This window comes from Schistocerca cancellata, chromosome 8 (assembly GCF_023864275.1).
Source record: "Schistocerca cancellata isolate TAMUIC-IGC-003103 chromosome 8, iqSchCanc2.1, whole genome shotgun sequence".
Lineage (NCBI taxonomy): Eukaryota > Metazoa > Arthropoda > Insecta > Orthoptera > Acrididae > Schistocerca > Schistocerca cancellata.
This window is the reverse complement of record NC_064633.1, coordinates 251,185,713-251,209,283: the sequence shown is the minus strand read 5'-3', so window position 1 is coordinate 251,209,283 and position 23,571 is coordinate 251,185,713. Positions and strand designations below refer to the sequence as shown.

General features: G+C 40.5%; 1 protein-coding gene across 1 annotated transcript in view; it reads right to left on the bottom strand.

The window, feature by feature from the left end:
* Positions 1–23,571, bottom strand: part of LOC126095496 (furin-like protease 2) — a 707,292-nt gene that overhangs the window by 235,987 nt on the left and 447,734 nt on the right. The window contains exons 6-7 of the mRNA XM_049910285.1: positions 19,348–19,520; positions 6,339–6,469 (exon numbers count right to left, since the gene is read on the bottom strand). Coding sequence (XP_049766242.1) covers positions 6,339–6,469; positions 19,348–19,520 — 304 coding nt within the window. The remainder of the gene's footprint in view (positions 1–6,338; positions 6,470–19,347; positions 19,521–23,571) is intronic.

Here is a 23,571-nt window from a genome sequence, read left to right as displayed (position 1 = left end):
TCATTGTTTTTGTTCAGAGTACCACACGACAAATTAATCGCTGTTCACTAACACACTTAAATACGTTCGGAATAAAAAAATCGAGATTAGGTGACCACTTACATCACTCGGTAATTTACACTATAAACATTTATGTTCTACTACATCTGTTGTGTTTGTTATTTTCGACACCATGCATGTCACAGTAATACATACAGCTAGACAGCATTGCTTGCTATCTTTGGTCTTGATACTCCTTCCGTCTTCCCTCTTGAATGAGTCATGCTGTGAACAATGAGGATGACGGACAGGGGTGGCTTGGGTCTTCAGAAACAGCTATGCTATGTGATCAAAAGTATCCGGAGACGCCCAAAATCATACGTTTTTCATATTACGTGCATTGTGCTACCTCCTGCTGCCAGGTACTCCATATAAGCGACCTCAATAGTCATTAGACGTCGTGAGAGAGCAGAATGGGGCGCTCAGCGGAACTCACGGACTTCTAGCGAGATCAGGTGATTGGGTGTCACTTGTGTCATACGTCTGTACGCGAGATTTCCACACTCAGAAACTAGGTCCACTGTTCCCAAATCAGAGTAAACGTGAAGGGGTACGTACAGCACAAAAGCGTAGAGGCCGACTTGTTGATTGACAGAGACCACTGACAGTTGGAGAGGGTCGTAATGTGTAATAGGTAGACATCTATTCAGATCATCACACAGGAAATCCAAACTGCATCAGGATACACTGCAAGTACTGTGACAGTTAGGAGGGAGGTGAGTAAACTTGGATTTCATGGTCGAGCGGTTGCTCATAAGCCAGCCACACATCATGCCGGTAAATGAGAAACGATGCCTCGCTTGCTGAAAGGAGCGTAAACATTGGACGACTGAGCAGTGGAAAAACGTTGTGTGACGTGACGAACCACGGTACACAATGTGGCGATCCGATGGCAGTTTGTGGGTATGGCGAATGCCCGGTGAACGTCATCTCCCAGCGTTTATTAGTGCCAACAGTAAAATTCGGAGGCGGTGGTGTTATGGTGTGGTTGCGTGTTTCATGGAGGGGGCTTGCACCCCTCGTTGTTTCGCGTGACACTATCACAGCACAGACCTACTTTGATATTTTAAGCACCTTCTTGCTTCCCACTGTTGAAGAGCAGTGCGGGGATAGCGATTGAATCTGTCAACACGATCGAGTACCTGTTCGTAATGCACGGCCTGTGGCGGAGTGGTTACACGGCAATAACATCTCTGTAATGGACTATGGATTGGCCTGCACAGAGTCCTGACCTTAGTCCTATGTAACATCTTTTCGATGTTTTGGAGGGCCAACTTCGTGCCAGGCCTCACTGACCGACATCGACACCTCTCTTCAGTGCAGAACTTCGTGACGAATGGGCTGCCATTCCCCAAAAAAACTTCCAGCACCTGGTTGAACGTATTCCTGCGAGAGTGGAAGCTGTCATCAAGGATAAGGATGGGTCAACACCATACTGAATTCCTGCATTACCGATAGGGGGGGGGGGGGGGGGCGCCACGCATTTTCAGCCATGTGTCCGGATACGTTTGACCACATGGAGTATCACTGTGTATAAGAGGTATCTCAAGGGCCGCAGGAAGAATTCGGAAATGGCACTGATATCGATAGTACAATAATGTTAAATCCTAACGTTAAGTACTATTTGTCTTACGAAAGAGTGAATGAATAACCGATGTTACCCGACTATTCGTTCTGCAATTTTGTATTAAAAACGAAAACGAAAAATGAATTGTGTTTGTAGTGTAATAACCTGGGCAGTTTCCGTATGCTGCTTGCAGCTTCTTCGCGTGTGCACAACACGCTTTTGTGAACGTCTCCATGGCAAGCCCTCTCATATCTTCGTAGACGACCATTGTTTTCGCCTACTGCCGATTGTACTACACAGCTGAAACCCGTCAAAATCTCTGTCACTTGTCAAGGATTTCCTTGTGTCGACTGTAAGAGTATCTTAGTAGTAAAAAGTAAATGTCCTATAACTTTATGCATAATGCGACATTTACCTCACATCTCAACATTTGTCACTTAGGAATCCCTTCAGCCCGCAGCTCGTGGTCGTGCGGTAGCGTTCTCGTTTCCCACGCCCGGGTTCCCGGGTTCGATTCCCGGCGGGGTCAGGGATTTTCTCTGCCTCGTGATGGCTGGGTGTTGTGTGATGTCCTTAGGTTAGTTAGGTTTAAGTAGTTCTAAGTTCTAGGGGACTGATGACCATAGATGTTAAGTCCCATAGTGCTCAGAGCCAAATCCCTTCAACTATGTGACATACAATGATATGTTTGCGTAGATACTATGACTGTTGAAACTTTTAAAAATATGTGTATCAGATATATAGATATTTAAAGAAATACAACTACCAGCCTCTGGCATCAATATACTTGTTGGGAAGATACCGATGTACTGGACTGTAAGAATACTGGCTTCACGTTGTAAATTTAAGTACTGATTTTTTTTATATGCTGTACATCAACACGTTAGCAGCCTGCTTATCCCCTTAGAGCAAGAATTTAAAGAAAAACACGTACATGATAACCACTTTACTGCATGTAAATGGTACAATAAGAAGTGTGTGATGAGTCCGTCGTTCGGTTTCGTCATATATCGAATTGTCCGGAACCTTTTATGCCGTCTTCCCTGTTTCATCTCTGCAAACTCCAGCTATTTAGCAGTTATAGTGTCAGAATTGCGCTGTTAAGTTGAACGTTGCAGTTTCTATTGGCAGCGCCGAGCGCTGACTACGTCAACATTTCGCTTCACGTGTCTCCACCAACGGCAAAGACCTATCTTGTCATTTAGATTTTTTAAATCATTTACAACAACTGTTCTCGAAGAATACATATGTAAGAAAGTAGCACAGTAGTTGCGTTAATTTTTTTCAAACGTAACTGATGTACGGTTTCTTCACATCACAAATGATATTGCATTCACACAGTACAAACACCCCGTTGTGCCGTTGGACTTCTTTGTGCCATCTATACTTAGTAAAAGACAGAGACTGGACATAATGAAAGCTCAAAGAGTAGTAAAACTCCTTCTCACAGTGAAAGTAAAATTATGTCCTACTTCAGTTTCAAAAGAATGATTTCAAATATTTACCGAAAATTGCGATAAAAATATAGTATAAAATAAAAATATCGGCACTCGAAATTACCAATGCTGTATCGGTACACAGCGAAATAATATATATCTCTTGGAAAATTTATCGATATGTCGTCATAACGATACATCAACATACCGATACTTTATCGACAGTACCACTAGATACACTCAGTGGCATATGTGGACACTGCACATTAAGTTTCGAATAAAGATAGCAGCAAAGAAGTAATAAATTTAAACGTCACGTACAATGCGGGAGTTTTACACGCATCTCAGCATTTGTGACGTCATATTCCCTAAGTAGGGTTGATTTGGGGGAAGAGACCAAACAGCGAGGTCATCGGTCTCATCGGATTAGGGAAGGATGGTGAAGGAAGTCGACCGTGTCCTGTTGAACCATCCCGCCGGCATTTTCCTGAAGCGATTTAGAAAAATCACAGAGAACCTAAATGAGAATGGCCGGACGCGGGGCTGAAGAGTCTTCCTCCTGAATGCGGGCCCAAAGTGCTAAACGCTGCACCACTTCGCTCGGTCATATCTCCTGAACTGTGTGTGGTACAGTGACATAATTTGATAGGTGTAAATAGTGGTAGATGAGGATACTGCCTGTAAAATTTACTGCGTGAAGGGCTAGTAGCACAGAAGCAATAAATTTACACGTCATGCATGCTGCAGCGGTTTGTCACACAATCCAACTGTTTATGAAATCACAGCTGCTGAACGACGGTAGGCAGGTAGCTCTTATCCACACATCGATTGGTAAGTGACTGTAAAGGATATGTGTACACGTTTGGTAGAAATCGGTATGGTTGTTTAGGTGGAAATGTGGAACACACAACACACGTTCATACAGATTTATAATATGTACGGATTTGGTGCTGTTATCGCATTATTAATCAAAAATAATCTTCAACTTGCTACCACGAGAAGAACAGGAAATGGAAAGTAGTTGTGAGCAGTCTGGCGTAGGAGAGATGAGCCAAATTCGTGGTGTGTAAAGGAATTTTCCGATTTATATTGCAGACAGAATCTGACAAGACAAGCAGTGTAGAAGATACAGCAGTTACCAATGGGGTAATGAGATCATTCGACCTTGTGCTGTGGTCATCGTCTTGTACAGCACAAGTACTAACACAAAATCTGAGTCGTGGCAGTGAATGTTTTTAATAGACTGCACTAAAGCACTTTCGTGAGACATTTAAGGATAAGCAACCACCAAAGCAAATGTAAATTAAATATGGCATTAATAAGGATTGAGTGGATGTAGGCTTCTCCGGTTCGAAGATTATGGCTGGTGGAATAAAAAACCATTGACTATCCTTTATCCTTTCATTTTCGTTAAGAAACTGAAATGTATGCAAAAAAGGCGAAAGATATAAATCTGTGATACTCAAAGTCACGTGTAGAATGAAACGTGCTCTCAATATTAACACATCTAAATGACGATGTGTAGCTGTTATTAAACTTGTTAAAAAGAACAGGGCACCAAGTCTATCGTGAAGCCATGGCTTGAGTGACTCTAGAGGTACATAGAATATTAGGGAGAATATTTCTCAAGGATGTAGATGTGTGACTTTCAGAAGACAGTTCTCAGTGCTTTCGGTGTGTCAATAAGAATGGTACTTAGCAGCGCACAATGTACCTTGATCGTCTCCTTCCATACATGTTAGAAACACTAAAGGTAAAGAGCAGTTGTATGTACACATGGTTCTGTTGTAAGTATTCAGCGAAACTTTCGGTCACATTTCGTCATTCAGTGAGTAAAGTGTACGTTGTAAATGTTATGTACCTCTCAACAGTATATGTGTTATATTTTCGTAATAGCTAAACAGCTGCTTATAACTCAGATAAAAGAAAGTAATTGAAACAGTTAAAGAACCAAAATATACAATAATGAACTTATTATAAAATGCTAAATTTTGAGTTTCCTAAGTTTATTTTTGCCATGGTGTGAGTGTTTAATTACTTCACACAGAAAATTTTCACGCTTAAACTGTTAGGTTCACAATAACAAACTAGAATCATTTTTCATACAGAGTGGCATAGTAACGCTTTACGTCGGAACAGTGTGTATAGAAGTATCAGTCTAAGATAGTGATATATGCACTTTCTGCAGAAATAAACTACATAAAATCATTAAAAGAAATATTTACAAAATGCAGTTGTATGTAGAAGCTTCTGCAGCGTTCAGAAATACATTCACTATTAACAACAACAATGCTCTCCCACTTTGTACAAAAATAACGTGTGTTGTGTATAGTACACCTTTTGTAAAGAGGAATTTGTGTCGTAGTTTCTCTGTTTGGATCGTTAAATAGCTGTCAGGTACATAAAAAGCTGTCGAAGCGGGCATGGAGGTGAGCAATAATGACTGTGGGTGCTAAGTTAATTAATTCAATGATAGCCGTATGGAAGTATTGGTATGTGTGAGAGGCTACGAACGAAAAATTTTCTTTAAATGTAGCCTGTTCATACATTGTAGAAAATAGTGAAACGATGAATAAATATTTTTATTGTTGTTATTATTATTAATTATATATAACTCTTAATTACTCAACTTCAGATTTACAAGATTTTAAAAATGAAATTAAATAGATACTTCAAATGTGTAAATCAGAGTAAAAAATTTTCTCACTCATTTGATTGAACCTCTGTAGGCTGTTATACTGTATTTCATGTTAGATGATTTCCTTATTCGTCTTAGTTTCTTACATTTCTGTAAGGGAAAGAAACTGGATTTTAGCATAATGATTACGTCAAGAAGTTTCCCAAGAAGGCAACTTACACACCGTATCGCCGAAGCCTCATATTAATACTTTGTGACATGATGAACAAATCAGTAATGTTCAATTATCACTTTGGACATCCAAAGTGTATATTCTCATGATTATGTTTTTGTTCAAGCTATAATAGCGCCAGTGCGCTGTCTCATCTACTTTATGCACAGCTTAGCAACTGAACAAACACTAGAGACCCCCACGTAACTGAATGAGTATGGTTTGTGTGAATCTGTCACTTTGTAAGATGCAAAAAAATGATGAAGGACTCTAGGAGAGAGTTTTTGTTGTTTTGTGAAATGTCTGAGTGTGTCTATGTTCGCTGGAAGTAGTTTCTGGGTACTTCACTGGCTAGAGAAACCCCGCAGAGACAGTGAAGTCAGAAAGAGTGACAGAAGGAAACGAGATAGCAAAGCGTATAGAGAGAGCATAAAAAGCGCTACTCACCCCGCCTGCGTCGCGCTGGAGATGGACAGAGTGAAAATGGAGTTGGTGTAGCCGTCGCAGTTGCAGGAGTCTGTGTGGCGGCCGCCGTTCCCGGACGCCCACACGAAGATGGAGCCCTTGCCTTTTCGGCCCTGCGGAAATTCGATGTCGTTTTTGGCGCTCAATCTCGGAACAAAGCGAACAGCTGCGTCTATACCGAGGCAGCCGTAGGCATTAATCAATGTCAGAGGCAGTACACTACTACGCCGCAAGGGCTCTACAACTAAGATAGCCGCCACAAGAACTAACGACAGAAGAGAAGCGACTCGCTGTTGTGAAATTGTGTAGCGTGAGGTGATCTAATGAAATTCCGGTGTACATTACCCGCGTTCCATGTCAGTTAGTAATTGGTATCTTACAATTTCCGTACGATAAAAACTTGTCAATAACGGTAAGAAGCGTAGACATTAGCTGCGGATAACAGATGATATCAAATTTAAAACCACGCAGGACCGAAATATACAAGATATTCGACGTTCCTTTACATGATTTGTTCAAGATACGACAATGGTTTCAAGGTAATATAAATGGAACAGATTTTAGTCACACGTTTCTCCGCAAAAACTGCAATGTCAGAATAACTGAAAAAGTCACAAGATAGACAAAAATGCCGAATTGTCTATGGTCTGATAGGATCCTTACGTGACGATTAATACTGGCGGGTGTAAAAATAAGGAAATTCGTAGTTCAACATATAGTGCTTTGCTGTGGCTCAGTGTCGTTAAATGAAAAAGAAACAAAAAGGAAAACACAAGTTTCTAATATGTTTGGCAGCTGGATGTACGTACTAATATCATTCTCTCCGTTGTGTCTGTCCATCACCTCCTACGCCTCCCCCCCCACTTTATCTGTCTCCTCCTCCCACATCTATCTCCTGCCCCTTTTTCTCTTTGAGCAAATGTCCATTACCTCTTCCCTCCTTTCTATTTCCATCTTCTCCTCCACACTCTCTATCCATTTGCTCTGTTCATCCTCTCTCTATTCATCTACTCGTTTCCGCTTTTTATCTCCATTACCTTCCACTCATCTATTAATTTCCTCTTCCCTTCATATAGTGCAAAAATTTAAAGTAAATCGGTTAAGAACTTTTTGAAGTTTTTGATCATAACAGTTTCCTTTTTATATATCACATATTTATTTACATGTGCCATGTATTTAAAAATTGGACTATAGAAAAAATGCGCGTAATCGAATGCAATGTTGTGTGAAAATTTCAAAGCAGTTGATGAAGAGCTTTCGGAGATTTACGATTTTCTACACACAAATATTTACATATTTATTTATTTCCGCTTTAATTATTTATATATTATATTTGGCGCTCTGGCAGATATATGAAAACACACGCTTCTCTGAACGAACGTTCTGTCGAAATCTCCAAGTACTTAGTGAAGAATTTACGGAAATTTAGGATTTCGAATGTACAAACATTTACATTTTTTTATGTAGATGTAACTATCCGTTTGTACCAAATTGTAAATTTCCAAAATTCTTCAGTGAATGTTCGAAATTTTAACAACGTTCCATTTGAATACGCATGTCTTTCTATAGATATTTTGAGATCCTATTGGTATACATAATACATAAAAGTAATACCTTGTTAGCTAAACTTTCATGTTCATGGTTCAGATGCTTAAATCTCCGTAAGTTCTTCACCGATTCCTTTAAATTTTGCACACAACATTACATTAGAATACGCGGATGTGGTACTGGAGCGCCGTATGGAACTTAAATGTAACATTTTTATTTATTGTGTATATAATATAAGGGATGCTCTAAAATTTCCCTTAAGAATTCCTACGACTTCTATAGGAGACTGAGTAGATAATGTTTTGTAGTGTAGCCCCTGTCCGGAAATGTACCGTTTACTGTAATGAAAGACCTGCTCGTCACCTTTAACAAAATCATTATCCACAACATACAATTCCATCGCATAAGCTACAACCATTCGAAAATATGTTGGTAACGTGATCAATTTCACGAGTAAGTTGTTACGTGCGACCCAGTACATCACTTGTTTTACAGTTCTACTTATTATTAACGAAAGAAATAAAATCGAAATTCAATCAGCTGTGACAAACACAGTTGTTTACACCTAAACTTAAAACCAATTAGGGTGTGCAGCGTCTCCTTGGAACACCAAAGTCACCCCTGCTGATGATGAATGTACCCCTTTCTTAAAGACATTGCGTGATTGTGACGAAAAGCGTATGCGATGGACTCGAACGCTGTGGATAATGATCTTGATAAAAACGACGAGCAGGTCTTTCATTACCTTGAGCTTCGCCATAGAGAATGATCATGTCGGTGTACTCAGCAAGGGTGTATTCAGTCATGTCACTCTGACGCTCACAAACACTGAATGACGCTCGAACCAAGTCAGAGAGGTAAGATGACCTGAAATGACATCAACCTATCCGACATAAGCACCCCTTCCCCCCACCATGACTATCCTGTTGCAAACGTGTTTTCAAACGGCTGTAATAAGCGGACGATATGTTTCCACACGTGGGTTCCAATTCAAAATATCATCTCCTCAGTACCCACTACAAGTATTGGAAGTCTGTAAGGCGGATTTTAGAGCACCCTGTATATATTTATGAACGTACACCAGTAGCTGTATAAAAATAAGCGTATTCGATAGCAAAGTTATGTCAAAATTTCAAAGGAATCAGTCAAGAATTTTTCAGATATACGATTTTGAATTCATGAACATGAGGTTTCTGCTTACAACGTATCCATTTATCATCGTCATCATTATCATGATTATCTCCTTCCATGGATTAGGGTCTCTACCAGATATCGATACACCTCTTACGATGTCTACCTGTTTCTCACTTTTCAGTCGGCCGATAATTCATGATATTATTTGGCAACGCGTTTTGTGTTTCAACATGATCTTTCCATCTCAATCTGCTCTCTTCTATCATTTCATGAAATGAAATGTTGTTTAAAGCTGATCTTATTGCTTAATTCCTTATTTTATCCATTTTGTACAGCCATAATTTATAGAATTTAATTTGTGTTTCTTTTTTCGTTTTTCTTCTTAAAGTTCTTCCAACTGTCACTAGACAGATTGATCGTTGTTAACCTTTTTTTCAATGTCTTTATCATAGTAGAAACTAATCTCATATCCTAGATAACTGAAGTCTGGCCTCTGAAAGCCATTATCTTTGTCTTATTTGCAGACACAGTAAAGTTGTAATGTATTGCGTTTGGCTCAATATATAACTGACCTTTGTCAATTATCCTCTGTTTCCCGTATAATTAACTGGTCATCATCATATAACCGAGAATTTAATGGTATGTTAAATACTATTTTAATTCCTTAAAGTATTTCATCTTCCCACTTCATATCTAGGTCGTCAATGTATAAATGAAATGAAGTGGGTGTAGACTGCTCCCTTATCGAACGTCTTGATTTATTAAAATTTCATCTTGCATTTTCGGACCAGAACTTATAAATATTTTTGAATTTACATAAAGACTCTTTATGGTATTAATACAGGAAAACTTTTCAATTCCAATAATTTCCACAAAAAGGATCTTCTTAACATATCAAAGGCTTTTTCAAAATCAATAAATGTTAAGTGCGTTTCTAAACCAAATATCCGAAGTTTGTCAATGATTCCTCTTATTTTAAATAATTCATATTATCTGAGCCGCGCGCGGCTCGTGCTCGTGCCGTTTATTATTTGACATATTGCTTTGCAGTACTGCCATCCCATTTCTTATTCGATTTACGGGCGTTACTAAGTTGCTGGCAAGCCTGCTCGTGAGTGGCACTAGCAGCGCTTATCGATAAGAGCACTGTCGTACTATGTTTGGAGGGACCGCTAGTATTACTGCGTCGTCGTGTGTCGGGAGTTCAGTCGGGATGGAGCTCCAGTAAGATCGGCACAGCCGGTACTCCCCGACCGCTGGCCACACACATGCACTGTCCGGCGGAAGGAGACTGGAGCGGGGACGTCCGTTGGTCGTTCTGTCGGTCACCATATCGGGCGACGTGTATTTGGTCTTCCGACCGCTTCTGGGCCCCTTCAATTGGTCATCTTGCGAGACGTGGGTCGGTTCTTTCTTGCGCAGAGATGTCGGGTGGCCAATGGGCCGGCGTTCCCTCTGCATGGCTTGGTCCGAATCAGTGTGCCCGTCTCGCCGTGTCTCAGAGTTTCCAATGGACACCGAGTTCTGTCGGGTTGGAGTTGTAGTGAGCTCCGGACAGCCAAGACTTGCCCGACCGTTGCCGACACACATACCTTGAGTGGGGACGACCTTGGCTCGTCGTTCGGTAGGTCGTCTGATCGGACCACGTGTATTTGGTCACCGACAGCTTATGGAAACTCTGTGTGTATCGACTTGTCATTTTTCCCTGTTGTTCCACGGTTATTGATTTTAGGATTGTAGGAGTTCTTGGTGCAAGTGTTTACGTGAAACTCTGTGTAGCTTCTGTGATTTCCAGCGAGCAGATGAATGCTGTCTGCGTACGCGAGTAGCCAGTTGGTCGGTTGCGACAGAACAGCGAGAGTGTATTTCCTCGCTGTGTTGATGCTGTCCGGCACGGAGTGTAGTTCGACAGCTTGATATTGTTCTCTCTTTTTTCTTGAGTGTTTATCGTGCCTTGACTGTGTTTAGACGCCAATTATTAAGACATAGTCCTGATACGATCCTCGTCCCCGCTGATATTTAGGTGGTCGTGCCTTTGTTCGGGTGAAGGGAATTCATTAGGTTGTTGGTTGATCCTTTAGCCGACCCTAGGTCGTGTTGCCATCCGATTATTTAGTATTACTCCTGGCTGCCTGTCTCACCTAAACTTATGTTAGAGATTCCTCCCCAGCCCACCCTTGGAATACTTCTGTGCACCATTGTTATGCTGTTTGTCATTGTGATTTTCTTTTGTCGCAAGTACTGTGCCAGGCCTTCAGCCGTGTAGTAATTTTGTCTGTTCTATGTTCAGTATATGGCCTTCAGCCGAACCTTATGTTAAGTATTTTAAGATTAGGCCTTCAGCTGGATTCTGGTCAAAATTCTTGTTTGCTCTGTATTAGGCATTGAACCGCGTTTGTTTTAAAATTTGTGTCTTTCAGCCGCAATGTGTAAATGCTTATCTTAAGGTTTGTCTTTAATTACTTTGAATAACTGTTTGGGCCTTCAGCCGTGAAGATATTTTGATTTTCCTTAAGTAAGGCCTTCAGCCGTTTGTCTAAATCCTTGTGTTTTAAAATGAATTATTTAAACCCTTTGTTGTTGAGAAGTTACTTGGGCCCTCAGTCTTTAATTGACCCTTGTTGTTTTAAAGACGAATATGTTTGTGTTTTAAAGGCAATAAAGTTTTGTGTTCTTGTGTAACTAACCACAGTTGGCCTTGGCCCCTTTCCACAACCTGATCCGCGCTGTCCTGCGAAACCAGATGTCATTATCGTTACTCGAACATCTCTTTCTCAGTCCTGGTTGTTCTGAGATTATTGCATCAGCGATAGTTTGTAGCCTTGATTAAGAATCATCCCTTAAATTTTATATAACACATTTAGTAAACTCATACCTCCGTAATTCCCTGTGTCTCTCCTATTGTTTTGTTAAATGCCGAAATGACTTTAGCTGCATTTCATTCTTAAGGTACTCAACAGTTTTCCCAACATATGTTTAATGATGGAGGAGGCCAAATTCTAAAGTGGTTCCGTCACATTTGAGTCATTCAGAATTAGTACCCTCTAGGCCAGTAGCTTTTCTTTTTTCTGTTACATTTAACGCTGCTTTTACATATTTTACGTCTATATGGTCTACGAAGTTATTATCGGAATATTACAATAATTTGCTTTACTAACTTTATCGTACCATAACTTTCTGTTATGTTGTATCTGTCGATCTTCTGGTATTATATTAATGTTTGAAGTACGTTTCTCTGTTTAATTCATATGCTTCATACGTTTAAATGCTGTTTCTGTCTTCCGTGAATGTCATGTTCAATATTACCAATGAACTTCCCAGGATTCTCTATGATATCTTTTTATTAAGTTCTTTGTTTTCTTTCTTTTCTGTTTACATATTTCCCATGCTTCACCTGTTCGTGTTGGTAAACACTCATTATAAGCACTTTGTTTTTCTGTAATATTGTTAGCTATTTCTGTATTCCTTATTTTTCTGTTCTTAATCTCTCGATTTTTCTACAGTATTGCCTTGAGTTTCAACCATTTGCAATTCCTATGTGAGGTTTTCTACATGTAAGTTCATTAAGTTTTGTTCCTGCAGAAGATAAACTTCATATTTCAATTTTGCCTGTATCGTTACCTCTAGACACATGAGTATATCGGATTTGAGAGGTTTTTTTTTTTTTATTACCAATTACACAGGTGATTACTGGGTGTGAACGTCTTGCGTTCCAGGTTCGTTTATTAATGTCTATTTTTCTGAATAACGTATTTGTAAATTTTAGCTTGTTAAATGTATCAAAAACTCTTAACGTCTTTCCATTTTCATTAAAAATTACTTCACCAAATGCTGCTACAGTATCTATTATTGGTACCTTTCCAGTTCCTGCATTTAAGACTCCGATATCAACAGATGATCAGTTTTATTGTATTTATGTACTTGTCTTTGCAGTTCTTTATAAAACATTTCAGAATCCTCGCGTTTTCCTTCTTCAGGTGCACATACTCGTCATAGCCGGTCCCAAGGCCAGTTATGAAGGGAGGAGGGGGAGGACTAAGACCTCTTTAAGGAACTTTGGATCACCTGCCCACGTGATATTCCCTTGCGAGGGTCGCTTTCCTGGGTTACGGTGATGACTGCAAACGGTCAAAAAGGCAATGTGAAAGCAGACGCTCCCTACAATGATTTGAAGAGCGGAAGTAGCAACCATTTCTGCTGGGATTTCATTAACAGACAAGAAAGGTAAGTAGATCTCTTAAGACCCGGTCGGCCATATACCTAGGAGAAGGTATTTACGTTTAAAATCCGATCCTACAGGGCGGGGATTGTGCGATGGGCTGGTTACCTATCAATACAAAAAAATCCATAACTCATTAACGTCTAACGAGTAAGCGGATGGTTCTCACAGTCGACAACAAGACCATTATGAACAAAAACGGGTTGGTATTAAACATATATTCTCTGTACGTACGTGGAATATAAGAGAACTTTTTAATATGAAGGAGCTTAGAGCTCATAGGAAACTTGAAACGAAGAAATACTAACACTGCTGCTGATTAAACATTCAAGGAAGAAGATCGTGGAACTCAAACTCTTGTTTCTGACGTTTCGTCCAGAACTGAGCTGAACATATGCAGAAATGTTGCGCTTTCGTTGAGTCTTGCCGACTGACGGGTCGGACGTATGAGAACAATATATATATATATATATATATATATATATATATATATATATATATATATATATATATATATATATATATATATATTGTAGAAATAGGGGCGTGGCCAGTGTTACACTGGTAAGCGCCGATGATTCTTGTCAAAATAAAACCTAACTGTCGAATGTCCTCTTGTCAAAGAGAAAAAACTCTTTAGCGATTCTGTAGAGCTAATGTCCATATGTCGTTAGGTTTGATGGTCTCTTCTATCCTACTAAAATTTTTCATATATTTCACTGGCTTCTCTACATAGCCATGCATAATAGTTCATCGTCGTAGATAAAATTGCTTCAGGAAACCTTATTTCTTGACTTAGTGGTTGAATAGCACGTTCTGCTACAGCCAATTTATCTACCTTCCCTAGTTTTCAAAGAGTTTTGTGTTCCTTCAACCGTGTGTTCACGCTTCTCCTGGTTGTTCCAGCACAAACGTCACCATGACTACACGAAATTTTGTACACGTGACTTACAGAGTTGGGTGTTTATCCTTTGCAGATCAGAGTGCTTGACCTACTTTGTCTGTTGATTTAAAAATCGGTCTAATGTCATGCTTCTGTAATATCTTTCCTATCTGGTGTGTTACTTTTTTAATAAAAGGGAGACTGGGACTACCTATGCTCTTTTCCAATCATTTGGAACCTTCCGTTCCTCTAGAGACTTGCGGTACACGGCTGTTAGAAGGGGGGCAAGTTCTTTCGCGTACTCTGTGTAGAATTGATTTGGTATCCCGTCAGGTCCAGTGGACTTTCCTCTGTTGAGTGATTCCAGTTGCTTTTCTATTCCTTGGACACTTATTTCGATGTCAGCCAATTTTTCGTTTGTGCGAGGATCTAGAGAACGAACTGCAGTGTGGTCTTCCTCTGTGAAACAGCTTTGGAAAAAGGTGTTTAGTATTTCAGCTTTATGCGTGTCATCCTCTGTTTCAATGCCTTCATCATCCCGGAGTGTCTGGATGTGCTGTTTTGAGCCACTTACTGATTTAACGTAAGACCAGAACTTCCTAGGATTTTCTGTCAAGTCGGTACATAGAATTTTACTTTCTAATTCACTGAACGCTTCTCGCATAGCCCTCCTTACGCTAACTTTGACATCGTTTAGCTTCTGTTTGTCTGAGAGGTTTTGGCTGCGTTTAAACTTGGAGTGAAGCTCTCTTTGCTTTCGCAGTAGTTTCCTAACTTTGTTGTTGTACCATGGTGGGTTTTTCCCGTCCCTCACAGTTTTACTCGGCACGTACCTGTCTAAAACGCATTTTACGATTGCCTTGAACTTTTTCCATAAACACTCAACATTGTCAGTGTCGGAACAGAAATTTTCGTTTTGATCTGTTAGGTAGTCTGAAATCTGCCTTCTATTACTCTTGCTAAACAGATAAACCTTCCTCCCTTTTTTTATATTCCTATTAACTTCCATATTCAGGGATGCCGCAACGGCCTTATGATCACTGATTCCCTGTTCTGCACATACAGAGTCGAAAATTTCGGGTCTGTTTGTTATCAGTAGGTCCAAGATGTTATCTCCACGAGTCGGTTCTCTGTTTAATTGCTCGAGGTAATTTTCGGATAGTGCAGTTAGTATAATGTCACTCGATGCTCTGTCCCTACCACCCGTCCTAAACATCTGAGTGTCCCAGTCTATATCTGGTAAATTGAAATCTCCACCTAAGACTATAACATGCTGAGAAAATTTATGTGAGATGTATTCCAAATTTTCTCTCAGTTGTTCTGCCACTAATGCTGCTGAGTCGGGAGGTCGGTAAAAGGAGCTCATTGGAACTGACTGGAAGTAAGGCAATGCGTGGGAAGAGCAGACGAATCTCCTGGAAAAATATCCGTTATGAAAATGATAACTTCGTTGACTGGGATCTTAGTGAATAGACATGCTATGTTGAAACTACTTGCAAAGTTATCTTCAGGAACGAGAATTAGCTCTTCAATTTTCCCCATAAAATGACGCGTGTCTTTTCTATATGAGTCAATCTTCCCGACGTATGGGTGTAAATGAGTTGCCGGATACCTTTCTATGCTAATTTATATCTAAAGAAATATCAAAAAAATATACTGGGAAACCTATTGTGTAAGCCTTCATTCTATCAACTGTAAAGATCTCTCTCGTAACTAAAACAAAGAAGAAACTTAGAGGAACAAACGATATAAATAATAATACATTAATTTACATTGATTTGTGATGGACACACAGAACAAGTAGTGAGTGGAGTAGGCATTCTTACAGACAAAAACTAAGAAGAAGAAGTGATTTTTATGGCTACATAAAGAATGGATACTAATTGCTAGATTTAGAAATACACCGTAATTTGGTTCAGTAGGTACACAAACACACCCAAGATATCAATGGAGCTCTGTGTCAAAATTTCAAAGCAATCGGTGAAGAACTTTCGGAGATATATGATTTTGACCAAAAGAACATTTACATTTTTCTATATAGAAGAAGATTGCAGGGACTTGCTATTAACGTCAATAAGAAGGTTACTGTAATAAACTAGCCTTTTGTTCCTGGTTTTGAGAAATCTTACCTTATTTACGATAAATAAAACCGTCTGCAAGAGGAACATAAAGGTACAGTGGTACGCATGTAGATAGTGTCATCTGTCTAGATTTCTTTGCTCACTAACTCCACGTACACTGAATTTGTCTCCTGTGTGAGCAATGCTTATCACGTCGAAACTTATTGTTATGTTTCGTGCTATCCATTAATATCGGGGAGTTATTCAACACTGTACAGCATTGACATTGCAATACATTTACGGCGGAAGCCCATAAAGCGAGTTAAAACTTTTAGCACACCTGGGACAGTCACTTTGTATTACATGTAGGATGCTTCTTCCACTTTTGCTGCGTTACATATTTTCCCAAATAAATCCGTGTATTTACTAGATTTGTAATAGTTATTTACGATTACCCAGTTTCCCTCTAACAGTCATGCTTCAAAGCAGAGGTCTGTTAGAAATATAGTCTTTCCTCATTTTTCACGGTTATTTCTGTTAGTTAGTGAAGTAAATACCCTCTTTTACATTTGTCTGTAACACTACAGCTGTACCATGATCCCTTATTCGAACAACGGAAAATAATTGGATTAAATCGTTTGCTACATTCATGTTCAGGAACAAAACAGAACACCTTGAACGACTAGAGATAGGATGCTGATATTCACAGGGCATGTACATCAGTATGTTCTGCACTAATTAATAACATTCCAGTCGGTATGTGTCCTGCGCCTGGTAGGCGCAGGTTCGGCCAATGACCCTGGTAACTTGTTCCATGCGTGATGGTATCGACGCGTATAAAGCGCGAATGCCTTCCTGTGGTATAGCCATCCCTGCTCCATTCACGTTGTTCCAAAGTTCATCTGTGGTGGTTGGCATTGGGTAACTACTGGTTGGCATTGGGTAACTACTGCACCCGTCATTTCACCACATCCCCCACATTTTTGAATAGCGAAAAGCCTGGTTATCTGGCGAGCCAGGGCAAAAGGCTAACTTCCTGTGACAGCAAGAAGGCATGTGGTTATCCAGCAACCTGTGGTCGTGCATTGTCGGAAAGTGGCGACTGGAGTGTTGTCCAGAAAGAGTTTAGCTACGAGTCGCGGGATGTCATTCACGAAAGTCACACTGGTCGCAGAGCCCTGGACGCGCACCAGGTGTGATTTGGGGCTGTAGCCAAAAGTACCCCACACCACAAGGCCTTGAGCTCGCGCTGAATGTCTTGCACGAATGCAATCACTGTGTTGTCAGTCCCCCCGTCTGCAGCGAACCAAATAATGCGGCCAAGATTTTCAGGCCAACAGAACCTGGTATCGTCCAGAAACTCTTTTTGAAGCCATTCCAGACCCACTGACGTCGCTCCATACACCATTGGCGTGTAGCATGTTTCTGCAGATTCGTCAAAGGTATGCGGAGACGTGGACGACGAGCACGTAACCCATGACGTAATAAACGGCGACGGTCTGTCACTCCCGATAGTGCACGAGAGTGCACGTTGCGCCAATGGCAAGGCGGAAGCAGATCTGTACTTCAAAGCCATTCAGGTGACGGACCGTTCGGCACACACCCGTTGCACTGCCGAACCACCATTCCGCACACACCCGTTCCACTGCCGAAACACTTCATCCCACTCGAGCAGCAATTTCCCGGATGGATACGTCACACTCTCTCATGGCAATAATGTGCCCTGTTTCAAACTCACTTATTTGGCACTGATCACCCATAAATCTGCGAGGCATCCTGCATTTCTACTCAAGTCACACTGATCCATTATCTTCAGTTTATAGCGACAACGAAAGCCTCTGGCTCATTCTACTGGTAGGTAGTGTTGTGCCGTGGTATCGATATTGAGTTGGAGCCCGCGGGCCGACATAGTTCAGATGCTAACCATTTCTGCAGAACATACAAATATACATGTCCGGAGAATTTGAACGCCCTATCTCTAGTCGTTCAAGATGTCTTCCTGAACGTCTGAGTACTAAATTCATTGTCAGATCAGTACTACTTCTGATGGATATTAATACTGTATAACTTTATGTAATTTAAAGTCGAGGTAAATGCGTTACCATAGTCATTGGTCTATTGTGTTATTCTTTAATGGAGGTCGTACCATAGTAAATTTGGAAATCAGTGACAGTGGTTATTTCCAGAGGCATTGCTTGTATTGGTGCTCAAACATCATCAATCTGTTGAGAACTGATATATCTGGAATTTCATTTTTGACATTCTAGTTGGTTCTACAAAGTTTCGTTGCTTCATTTTGCTTCGTAACGTTGTTGGGAAATTATGTTTGCCTCAAGAACTAATCGATCTATAAGTATATCGACAACTGAACTCCTAGTAGCACGACTGTTAAATCTCGAATGTAATCAAGAATAAATATATTAAGGGGTCCTAAGCCAGAAGGTAATTAATCCGCAACTTACTTAACAATTTGTAAGAGGCTCTACAGTTTAATGTGAAATCCCTTGGTAATTTTCCTTATTCGAATCGTTGCCAGATGTTGGAGAAAGGAAAAACTTTAGGAGACAGTCCTATCAGCGGCGGTTGAAAATCGGAATGTAGACTTAGATGGGGATTAGAGCCTGGAATCTTTCCTTTTGTGTACAAATCTTATCAGATGAGCCAGCCAGGAGCGACAGGCAGTCTTCGACCACAGTTTCTCTTCTGCCTACACTGCTCTCCCACTTCCTAAATTTCAGTGGTGCTCTACGACATACTACACTCGACTGTCGGACTAACAGTCTTGGATGAAATGAGACCTTGTAGGATTGACTTAGCGGCAGCGAAGGAGTCATTTCGAAATAAGACACATATTCTGAGATGGAACGTGCCAAACCGGAATTTATTTGGAAAGTGAGAGAGATATGTTGTCTCAAAGTAAGTCTTGAGAGTAGACCATGAAATACGTGTGGGTAGCTCAGCCGGTAAGATTGCTACCCGTGAGAGCTACAGTGCTTGGTTCAGTCCTGGATCAGGCCCAGACGTATAATTCGTCGAAGCTTCCAAAACCGCACACATTCCTCATCAGATTGAAATCTTCGATCTGGGCACAGTGACGGACATTTTTCCGAAACGCATCCAGTGGCATGTGAGGCTGGCCGTACTCACGCTGGTAACTCCACGGACGAAAGCCCTCCTGGCGAGCGGGCCCGGACCGTCCACCGTCTTGCCGTCGTCCTCCGGCCCCCACGAGGCGCTGTAGACGTCCACGTGTTCAGGGTTCAGCCCCAGGGCCCGGGCCTCCACTGCGTCGTTCACCGTGCCGTCCAGCATGCGAACACCTGCAGGAACAAGTGCCGTGTAGATATATGACGTGTACTGAAGTTTTGAAACATATTATAGTACCAATTGAAGAGTAATTTTTGTATACCATGGCCACTTTCAGCACCAAGGTCATTTTCAAGAGAGTATGGTCTTCGATAAGTAAAGAAAACTTCGCAAGCCGTGATAGCTAAAAAATCTTTTTCTTGGTTGACCGGTATCGACAGAGCTATGCTATCATTATCGGATCAGCAAGAGAACGAACAGAAGAAGTTGATACGAAAATATTTTACGATCGTGTTATTAAACTTCGATAAACGGTCTTGTTACATAAATTTAAAATACTTACAACGTATTGTCCTTAAGTGTTGCAATTCCCTTCACTTTGCGAATTTTACGCTTCCCACTGCCATGAAGATCACTACACACCGGCACGCCAGATGTAGTAGTTTTATGTACAAACATAAACATAACTGTACTGCGTCTATTACAGGTTTTCCTGTTCACTACCAGCTGGCAACTAACAGAAATGTTGTACGTAATTCCATGTAACTGAAAGTACATTTTAAGGATTATTTTTATTTATATACTATATAATAAGTTACAGGGGAACACAGAAATTTTACATATAACTAATGTATATATAGGTACGTTAGAGCCTCTTATCATACTGTGTAGACAACAAATGTTTTGTTTTCTAGTTTTTTTTTACAACAGTGCTTTACACACCATGCTATAGACAGTTCACCGTTAAAAAATGATTATGTTTCACAATTCTAAAGTTAATCTACATTGCATATGTCACCCCATGTCTAGGTACTCATTGCGAATATGACTGAACCAATGTTCATCATTGTCTATACTATCAAATGAAATTCAAAGATGTTAACTTGTAATATACGAGGATTGAAAATTAAATAGCGACAACTGCTAACGGTGTACTACGACTTTCACATCGCTGGCAAAGGATTCTACACAACGCTGGTGACCACTTTGAAGGACAGTAACAGGTACAAATATGTAACTCTTTTGTATCGGTTGTGAATAAATAGTTGCCACTATTTAAGTCCCAACCCTCGTAGCCGGCCGGTGTGGCCGAGCGGTTCTAGGCGCTTCAGTCTGGAACCGCGCGACCGCTACGGTCATAGGTTCGAATCCTGCCTTGGCCATGGATGTGTGTGATGTCCTTAGGTTAGTTAGGTGTAAGTAGTTCTAAGTTCAAGGGGACTGATGACCTCCGATGTTAAGTCCCATAGTGCTTAGAGCCATTTTAACCAATCCTCGTAAAATGGGAAGCGACTTTGAACACTGATTGACAATATGTTGTAAAAATTTTAGAGCGTAAGATATGTTTTAACTCCGTAGGTTACGTAACAAGACAGTTCTTAAAAGTGTAATATTATGATTGTAAATTATTTTCCTATCATATTCATGTGTTCATCCTCTTGCAGTTTCGATGATGACAGTAAAGCTCTATCGAAATGGGGCATCCAATAAAATGCTTTTTTCCGCTATCTTGGCTTGTGAAATTTTTTTCTTCAGTTTTCACTTACTGCAGATAGCTCACAGACTGACTATGTCAGCGATACATAAACGTTTAAGTCTGTTGTAGCAGAAGGGGGATACGGAAGTACTAAGGAATGACGAGATACGTTTGAAGTTCACTAACGCTTTAGATACAGAAAATAAGGAATAGCGCAGTAGGCAGTACAGTTGAAGAGGAATGGACATCTCTAAAAAGGGCCATCACAGAAGTTGGGAAGGAAAACATTGGTACAAAGAAGGTAGCTGCGATGAAACCATGGGTAACAGAAGAAATACTTCAGTTGATTGATGAACGGAGGAAGTACAAACATGTTACGGGAAAATCAGGAATACTGAAATACAAGTCGCTGAGGAATGAAATAAATAGGAAGTGCAGAAAAGCTAAGACGAAATGGCTGCAGGAAAAATGTGAAGACATCGAAAAAGATATGATTGTCGGAAGGACAGACTCAGCATACAGGAAAGTCAAAACAACCTTTGGTGACATTAAGAGCAACCGTGGTAACATTAAGAGTGCAACGGGAATTCCACTGTTAAATGCAGAGGAGAGAGCAGATAGGTGAAAAGAATACATTGAAAGCCTCTATGAGGGTGAAGATTTGTCTGATGTGGTAGAAGAAGAAACAGGAGTCGATTTAGAAGAGACAGGGGATCCAGTATTAGAATCGGAATTTAAAAGAGCTTTGGAGGACTTACGGTCAAATAAGGCAGTAGGGATAGATAATAATCCATCAGATTTTTCTAAAATCATTGGGGGAAGTGGCAACAAAACGACTATTCACGTTGGTGTGTAGAATATATGAGTCTGGCGATATACCATCTGACTTTCGGGAAAGCATCATCCACACAATTCCGAAGACGGCAAGAGCTGACAAGTGCGAGAATTATCGCACAATCAGCTTTGCAGCTCATGCATCGCAGCTGCTTACAAGAATAATATACAGAAGAATGGAAAAGAAAATTGACAATGCGCTAGGTGACGATCAGTTTGGCTTTAGGAAAAGTAAAGGGAAGAGAGGCAATTCTGACGTTACGGCTAATAATGGAAGCAAGGCTAAAGAAAAATCAAGACACTTTCATAGGATTTGTCGACCTGGAAAAAGCGTTCGACAATATAAAATGGTGCAAGCTGTTCGAGATTCTGAAAAAGTAGGGGTAAGCTATAGGGAGAGACGGGTCGTATACAATACGTACAACAACCAAGAGGGAATAATAAGAGTGGACGATCAAGAACGGTGTGCTCGTATTAAGAAGGGTGTAGGACAAGGCTGTAGCCTTTCGCCCATACTCTTCATTCTGTACATCGAGGAAGCAATGATGGAAATAAAAGAAAGGTTCAGAAGTGGAATTAAAATACAAGGTGAAAGGATATCAATGATACGATTCGCTGATGATATTGCTATCCTGAGTGAAAGTGAAGAAGAATTAAATGATCTGCTGAACGGAATGAACAGTCTAATGAGTACACAGTATGGTTTGAGAGTAAATCGGAGAAAGACGAATGTAATGAGAAGTAGTAGAAATGAGAACAGCGAGAAAACATCAGAATTGATGGTCAGGAAGTCAATGAAGTTAACGAATTCTGCTACCTAGGCAGTAAAATAACCAATGACGGACGGAGCAAGGAGGACATCAAAAGCAGACTCGCAAAAAAGGCATTTCTGGCCAAGAGAAGTCTACTAATATCAAACACCGGCCTTAATTTGAGGAAGAAATTTCTGAGGATGTACGTCTGGAGTACAGCATTGTATGGTAGTGAAACATGGACTGTGGGGAAACCGGAACAGAAGAGAATCGAAACATTTGAGATGTGGTGCTATAGACGAATGTTGAGAATTAGATGGAGTGATAAGGTAAGGAATGAGGAGGTTCTACGCAGAATCGGAGAGGAAAGGAATATGTGGAAAACACTGATAAGGAGAAGGGACAGGATGATGGGACATCTGCTAAGACATGAGGGAATGACTTCCATGGGACTAGAGGGAGCTGTAGAGGGCAAAAACCGTAGAGAAAGACAGATTGGAATACGTCAAGCAAATAATTGAGGACGTAGGTTGCAAGTGCTACTCCGAGATGAAGAGGTTAGCACAGGAAAGGAATTCGTGGCGGGCCGCATAAAACCAGTCAGTAGACTGATGACAAAAAAAAAAAAAGCAGAAGGGTACCGTCTCTGCCTGTGGAGGAAAATTCACAATCAGTTACTTTGTCCAGGCAAAAAGGGTGACCGTTAACTACAACACAGTTGAAATTAGTTTGGTCTGGGAAGGAGGACGCTCCTCAACTGCTACAGACCGTATCGACTTGAATTTAATCAATATGTTTTTGTGCCCAAGAAAGACGGTCATCTGCTACAACAGACTGTAGCCACTCGAATCCACTGTCAGTGACATCAAAATGGCATCGGTGGGTGAAACAGGTCGTGATATTAAAAAATAAAATTTTACATGCTGTGTTAAATTGTTTTCCATTAATTACTAGCTTTGCAGAATTTCTGAAATATCAAGTCAAACATGCAAAATATACAGG